Source organism: Capsicum annuum, chromosome 1 (assembly GCF_002878395.1).
Source record: "Capsicum annuum cultivar UCD-10X-F1 chromosome 1, UCD10Xv1.1, whole genome shotgun sequence".
Lineage (NCBI taxonomy): Eukaryota > Viridiplantae > Streptophyta > Magnoliopsida > Solanales > Solanaceae > Capsicum > Capsicum annuum.
The window spans coordinates 25,720,942-25,728,052 of NC_061111.1; the positions used below are offsets into that span (position 1 = coordinate 25,720,942).

The 7,111-nt window shown below is 36.7% G+C and overlaps 1 protein-coding gene across 1 annotated transcript; it reads right to left on the minus strand.

Annotated features, from left to right (window-relative positions):
• Positions 1-2,523: 2,523 nt before the first annotated feature.
• Positions 2,524-6,185, minus strand: LOC107870196 (ABC transporter G family member 14). The gene is made up of 5 exons (XM_016716644.2): positions 5,882-6,185; positions 4,937-5,729; positions 4,205-4,381; positions 3,907-4,094; positions 2,524-3,703 (listed from the first exon to the last, which is right to left on the minus strand). Exons 1-5 carry the CDS (start codon positions 6,014-6,016, stop codon positions 3,059-3,061), a joined length of 1,938 nt encoding a protein of 645 aa, XP_016572130.2. The 5' UTR covers positions 6,017-6,185; the 3' UTR covers positions 2,524-3,058.
• Between the last annotated feature and the right edge of the window lie 926 nt (positions 6,186-7,111).

The following is a 7,111-nucleotide window of genomic DNA, read 5'->3' on the forward strand; positions in this document are numbered from 1 at the left end:
ACGCGCCAAACACCAAAATGACGGTGTTTTACGACTAGAACTTAAATTAGCCATAACTTCTTACCTGTGTATCGAATTTGGGCGAATCATATATCGACGGAAAGTTCATTCAATTTCCCACATGATAAAAAGTCGAAATTAGGGAAATTATATATGATTTAAACTTTACTCACTTTGAAAGTCAGAAATAAGACTAAGTTTCTTTGACACAATTCTAGTCATTTAACTCTAAGAGCATATTACCACGAGTTAACGCATGAGCGATTTTTGCGGGGTGTTACATAGTATGAGATTCCAAGGATAAGTCTGGCCGATCTTCATTTTTACACGAAAAAAAATCATTTTTACGCCGTAAAAGATCAGAAAGACCATTTTCTTTTATTTATTTTGTAAGTAACCAAAATATCTTAATTTCTTCTTGATGGCCTCTTTCACACAAGCCAGATAAATGAGAATAATTGTCTTGAGGAGCATGTTTTTCTTTTATGAAAATATTGACATTTTCTCCACCTGATTTTTATGTGTTTTCAAGAAGTACATTCAGTTAAAATTGACCAACATTTCTATCAGGCTTAACTAAGATTGATTGATACTAGTATATATATACCATCATTCATCTTCTTTCCACTAAGAAATTGGATAGCCACTATGGCATGGCATGATATGTTGTCTCTTTCAATGCACAGTTTGTCGATAATCATGAGTTATCAAGTTCAAATTCCAGCGGAAACAAAAATAGTAGGCGATTTCTTTGTACCTGTCCTAGCCTTGGTGGACATAGTTTCCTAGTACTTATTATTAGTGGAGGCGGAAAAAATTCTACGGAATTAGTCGAGGTGTGCGCAAGTTGGTCTGGACACCATGATTACCTAAAGAAAAAGAAACACACATTTTGTTTTGGTTTGGATCCTACCATACCCACGCCCACGGGTAATTGAAGTCTCCCACTTCCTTTTATCAACCCCTAGCTAGTGGGAAATTGTATTGCATCTCATAATAGAAAAGGACAATGCTAATTATAAACAAGTGTCCTTTATAGAGAAAAAATTGTGGATGGGGGGCAAGTGAATTGAATAATGTGTTAACAGGATTTTGGATGTTCTTATTATATGCTTGATCCTCCACTCATTTAGTGTTTTCCCTATTCAGCCACAGTTTAAAGAAAATCTTCATCTGGCTGCTGCTATGAGACAGAGAGGCTGAGGCTGAGGCTGTTTCAGATAGACCCTCGGCTCAAGGAAAAACAGTCCTATGCAGTCCCAGAAAACAAGTAAAGGAAGTACAAGAAACAAGAGATAATAACAATAGGTAGTAACATAACAGAAATTACAATAAAACAATACGATAATCGAGTTACAAGTAACAAATATTGCATGTGCTTGATTGTTGGGTGTGTCGCCAACAAAGTTAATTCCACGTTGATAGCTGAAGAGAAGAAGAAGATAAACTAATATATAAGATGAAAGAATACTCTTAATAGACTGAGGTCATTTTGGAAAAACCGAGCACACGGTTTTAACCAAAATGTACAATATTATTATACCATGTTAAAAGTACTTTTGGGTTGTTTTAGCCCAACAACTGGCCTTTGCCCCTCGTCGAGCTTCATTGTGTGAGACCTTTTGGGAAATCTGTGTAACCTTGGCCAAAATAGATAATCTCAAATTGTTTTAAGAGTATCTTTCGGCTGTTTGACCCCACAGTTATATCACAGAAGTCATTTTTAAGATTCTTTCTTCAACTAGAGTTGTGTTCTGGTGTTTAGTTATCATAAAATGTTCTCATTCAAAAGAGTGAACATGACTTCCATCACTTGTGGACGGACCTAGTTTTACTTACAACTATCTTAACTTTTAATTTAATATCGATTGCTCCAACTAACGTTTTATATATTATTATCACCCTTTAATAACCAAAATTTCATCAGCGCAATATCCGATTGTCTAAAACTATTACTTTCTATGAAAAACAGGTTTCCAAAAGACATGTTTAAGGAAAATGACTTTCGTCATACTAGACAAACACAACACATTAGTTATCTTACTGAGTACATGTACATTACTATTATGATTTACCATATGAGCCAAGTGTCTATTGCAAACCACCTATTTGCCTTCGTAATTAAGGTAGGATAAGGCTGCATACACACTATCCTCCCCGGACGTACACTGGGTATGTTGTTGATTTACCAAATGATATTTCTATTACTTTTCCCTCTTTTCTTATTCTTATGTTATAAGTTCTTGGGAAAGAAGTGACTCTAAATGCTTTGTTATTGTGTATACTTTTGTTCTATTATAGCTCAAGATATTTTGTTTCATTTTCAAGTGCCGCTTGAAACTTGACCTACCATTAAACAAATGTAATGTTAATTATTTCATGCAACTTGTTGCAATATTCAATAGTCTCACCAACTACTTTGCATGTGTAGGATCACAAGAATCCATATTTTGTTCTTGATGCTCCCACAAAGAAGTTGGTAAAGATGTTCTAGAGACCAAGCATTAAAATGGAAGGTAGAAATTGATTCTGAATCAAACTTTCCATATTGCTATTATAAAAATATATCACCGTGAAATCATCATACAAAGAAAAGAAAAGGCACTGAGGAGGAGAAAAAAAAAAGAAGAAGCTCATTCAGTGATCTAAACAGGTGCTGTCTTTATGTGGTCAATGCACTTTCAGAACTCATTAATTTATTGCAATCTTCTTGTTTCAAAGACCCCACAGAGATATTCCTAAATCTTGTTGTGTGCACCAGTTATTGCTTTCTCTTTTCCTTTTTAGCTGGGATAAGTAATGAATCTGATGTTTGCTTCATTGTACACTAAGCATATTTATTCTGTTCAAAATGTTATAGATTTTATTCTTCCAAGCATCTGAAGTTTCCTAAGTCAGTTAGGTATAACATTGCCAGAGTGGTACTACATTGGAATTTTTGTTGTATATGATCAAAATCTGTCGATGGAATCATAATCTAAATCTAACATTATTACTATATGTTGTTGGCGGAAAAGCCGTTCGATTTTGCTCTTGAAATGGTTTGCTCTGCACGTGTTCATCGTACGCGATTGAGTGCTAGATAAGCAACAAGCCGGTATCCCACTAGCATTAGAGCCATGATGAATACATCCATCCACATATTGTTCAGGCCTACTGATTTTATGGCTGGAAATTCTGCAACCTGGCAATAGACACCTTTAGAACACTCATAGTAGTCGTTATCATTGTATTGTACCCCTAGAAGTAACTTGTAGCAGTAGTAGCTGTAGCTCAGATATTTTAACCAAACTATGAAAGGGGGAATTTGCTGAATGTAATATCCTCCGGCAATTAGGAAGACTAAAGTTGTGACTGATGCTAAGGTAGTCGCCTGTTTCACATCCATAAGCAAGGCACCATAAGCTAGACCGAGACTCTGAGAAACGAGTACGCTGTAAAGGACTACTAGAAGAGAGAGGATGAAGGTGGCAGGGTTGGCTTTGAGTCCACCCATCCAATATAGGATGAAGGTAAATGCTGTTGGTAGTGCCAGTTCCAAGGGCAGATCCCCCACAGTTTTAGCTAGAAAATATGATGACAGTCGGTACATTCCTGATGATCGCTCTTTGATGAGCATCCTTCTTTCTTGGGGAAAAGTGAAAACTGCATTGTAGAGTGGATAGAAGCCCCAGAATACGGCGAAGAAGAATACCATTGCAATCTGCACAAGGAAGTCAAATCATAAATTTCATTAGCAATTGAGTTCTTCTATTCTATGTTGATGTGAAATGTGATAAGATGAGATTGTCAATATTAATGTAGCAACTCGGAAATGGTTTTATATTAGAAGAGATTGTCATGTTGGCTGTAAATACGAGCCTTCTGCTATTATTGGAGCTACCTAGTGTAAATCTTGAAACTTACTCTGTCTTCAACGTGAGATGTTGGAGTGTGCCACCATAATAGTCCAGCAAGAAATGCTACACTAACAACTTGGAAGATTCGAAGCTTGTTGAAGGTCTCATATCTTCGTTCCTTCAGCCCCCGTAGTAGCAGCACCTTAAATTGATAACCCCAACTTGTGCACCATTGCTCTGACCTCACACCATTTTCTGCACGAGTAGAGCACGATAGAGCTGGAATTAGTCACTAATTAGAGGTAAATGAACAGTTTGATGTCAATTAAAATCATCCTTTTCTTCACTGTGAATTGGAAACTTACTTGTTGAAACATCCTTTGTGTAACTGTAATTGTTGGTATCTGAATTGCATAGCTCACTCTTCAACCTTGTAGAAATGTTCTTGTCATAAGCTGAGATGAGAGCTTCTCTCACAGTTTTCTTCTCATGTTCTGTATTGTCACCTTGCTCAATTGCATGCTTGGAATCAGGTCCAATTCCTGAAAAGTTAAAGATAGATTTTAAAGAGATATCGACACCAAAGGCTAATGGCAGTCCAGTGCACAAAAACTTCAGCTATGTGCGTGGTCCGGGGAAGGGCCAGACCACAAGGGCCTCTTTACAAAGCTTTACCCTGCATTTCTGCAAGAGGATGTTTCCATAGCTTGAACCTGTTACCTCCTGATTACATGACAGTAACTTTTCCTGCTACTCCAAGGCTCCCTTTTGTTTAACTCCATACACATTATCTTTTAAATCTCTCAATTTTCAACCTTAATTTTTGCATATCTTTTTCCCCTCTCTATACAATAATTGGTCAAAAAGGAACATTAAAGAACTTAGATTGGGATTCATTGATTAAATTAGGGAAAACTTATGAGTGGATTCTCTTTTTACCCTACTTATGTAAAGTCATTGAACAATTACCACTGTTTATCACCAAACTTAGTGACTCATTTGCTTTTTATCAGACCAAACTCAGTGATGAAACTGTGGACCTTTAAGAGTAAGTTGATTTGCTAGGAATGAAATTTATGTTAGAATGTTTGAATTACCATTGGCAAGATCAAGCAAGAGATCAGCAGGATTGATAGTGATGGATGTGGAAAAACCAACAGAGGAGAAGTACTCGAGGGCACTTGATGCAGGACCATAGTAGATAGGGCAGCCTTCAGAAAGCAAGACTGCCTTATCAAACATATGGTAGAGCCTGCTGGATGGCTGGTGGATTGTAGTGATTACAGTTCTGCCACCATCAGCTAGGCGCTTAACTGTAGTTAGAATCCTCAGAGCTGTAGTAGAATCCAAACCAGAAGTAGGCTCATCTAGCAATAGCAAACTAGGGTTAATTAGCATTTCTTGACCAATACTAACCCTCTTTTTCTCCCCACCTGATATCCCCCTAAATAATGGTCCTCCTATCATGCTGTTTCGACACTTGTTTAACCCGAGCTCTGCAATAACATGCTCCACATGCCTTTCCTTTTCCTCCCTACTTAGGCTTTGGGGAAGTCTTAACAGAGCTGTGAAAAGGAGAGTTTCTGTTACAGTTAGATGAGGATATAGGACATCGTCCTGTGCCACGAATCCAGTACGGCGTTTGATAGCTCCAGAGAATGGCTGGCTGTTGTATGTAATTTTCCCTGATAGTTTACCCGATAAACGCCCTCCTAAAGCTGTTAGGAGGGTAGTTTTTCCACTACCTGATGGACCTAACATTGCTAGCATCTCCCCTGGGCACACTATACCTGTCACTCCATTTAGTATAGTCTTTTCTTTTGTACTTGATGGTCCTCCACAACACATTCCCTTGGTTTCTTGCCTAATCTTGTAGACAACTTCTTCAAACTGCATATAACATATTGACCGGCCAAGATATCAACAATAAAGAACCATTGAATAAATATGATACATGTTTTGCAAATAAAGAAACAAATTGATCAGTACATATTATGCATGTAACTAAGAAGTCTTAAGGAAAATTAAAATAGAAAAGGGACCTTGAGAGTTATGGGAAACAAGGCCCTTTGTATAAGGGACTCTGAGTTCATCTCTGGCTTCGACGGATTAGGCGGTGCTGCCATCAATTCTGTGCCAAAGTTTTCTGGTTTTGGTGCTACACAATGAAGAGGCATTGGCCAAAATTAGTTCAAAGAGGCAATGTTTTTTAGTAGCACTATGTTTAGTAGTGAATAGGGAAGAAGTTATAAGAAGGGAGAGAAGTTAAAGAGTTGCTTTTAACTTGAGTTTTCCCAAGAGAACTGAACAACCATATAAATATATAAACTGAGAAAGACACAGAAAAAAAAGACCAGTATCTATTGTGTGTGTTGAAGTCTCCATGATGTAGGCCTATCTCTCCCTTTCTTTTTCATCTGTGGTTCCCACCCTTTTTCTCTTAAAGTAATGTAACACTTTCACTTAATCAAATTATTTAAACTATCTCCTTTCATTTTAGTTCTTCCTCGTAATGATCCCCTCTTATCATTTTAGCATCTTGTTTCTCTCTCATATTTCAACCCAGAGAAGCCGAGGGTCTATCAGAAACAATGGTTCTACCTCTAAGACAGGAGTTAGATCTGTGTACATCCTATCCTCCTCAGATCCCAGTGGGATTACATTGGATATATTGTCGTTGTTGTTTTTGTATGTCAAGTGAGTGTTACTTCGTATAACACAACAAATTTAGTTTTAGAACACTAATTTTAGAGGTATGAAAAGATCGAGTCGCAAAAGGAACATGTGAAGACATATTTTTAAAGATGTGGCCTTTATCTATGCCACACTAGTAGATCTCCTTAGAATAGCCAAATGAAAGGTTCATATATAGATCATTATTCATCATGCAGGCTCACTTCCAACAATAAGAAGTGGGTAATGAGAACATGCCACTGAACAGATCATTTTTTCACTTAGCCTTGCAACTCTGATTGAAAAGAAACTAAGATTTAGACATTAATTATGTAAATAATGATTTTTCTTTAGAACAAGTTGCAATATAAGAAAATGAAAATCTAATGTGGCAGTACCCTATGAATCATGGGCTTTTGTAGGCTAATTTTGTCGGATTTGTCTCTTTTTTTTTTCTCTCCTTTTTTATTATTTAAGCATTGTGATTTATACGGATGATTTATTTATATTAGTGTAATAATAATTTTCACCATTCACTAATAAACAAGAATTAGATATGAAATAAGTTAGATATGAAATAAGTCGTTAAATAATATGTA

What these genes read in the sequence shown, in the direction of transcription:
- LOC107870196 (XM_016716644.2), bottom strand. Translation starts at nt 6,016, where the DNA reads ATGCCTCTTCATTGTGTAGCACCAAAACCAGAAAACTTTGGCACAGAA. An exon ending in TGTTTCCCATAACTCTCAAG is followed by an intron (nt 5,730 to 5,881) that starts GTCCCTTTTCTA and finishes TGTTATATGCAG; the next exon opens with TTTGAAGAAGTTGTCTACAA. An exon ending in CTTGCTTGATCTTGCCAATG is followed by an intron (nt 4,382 to 4,936) that starts GTAATTCAAACA and finishes TTAACTTTTCAG; the next exon opens with GAATTGGACCTGATTCCAAG.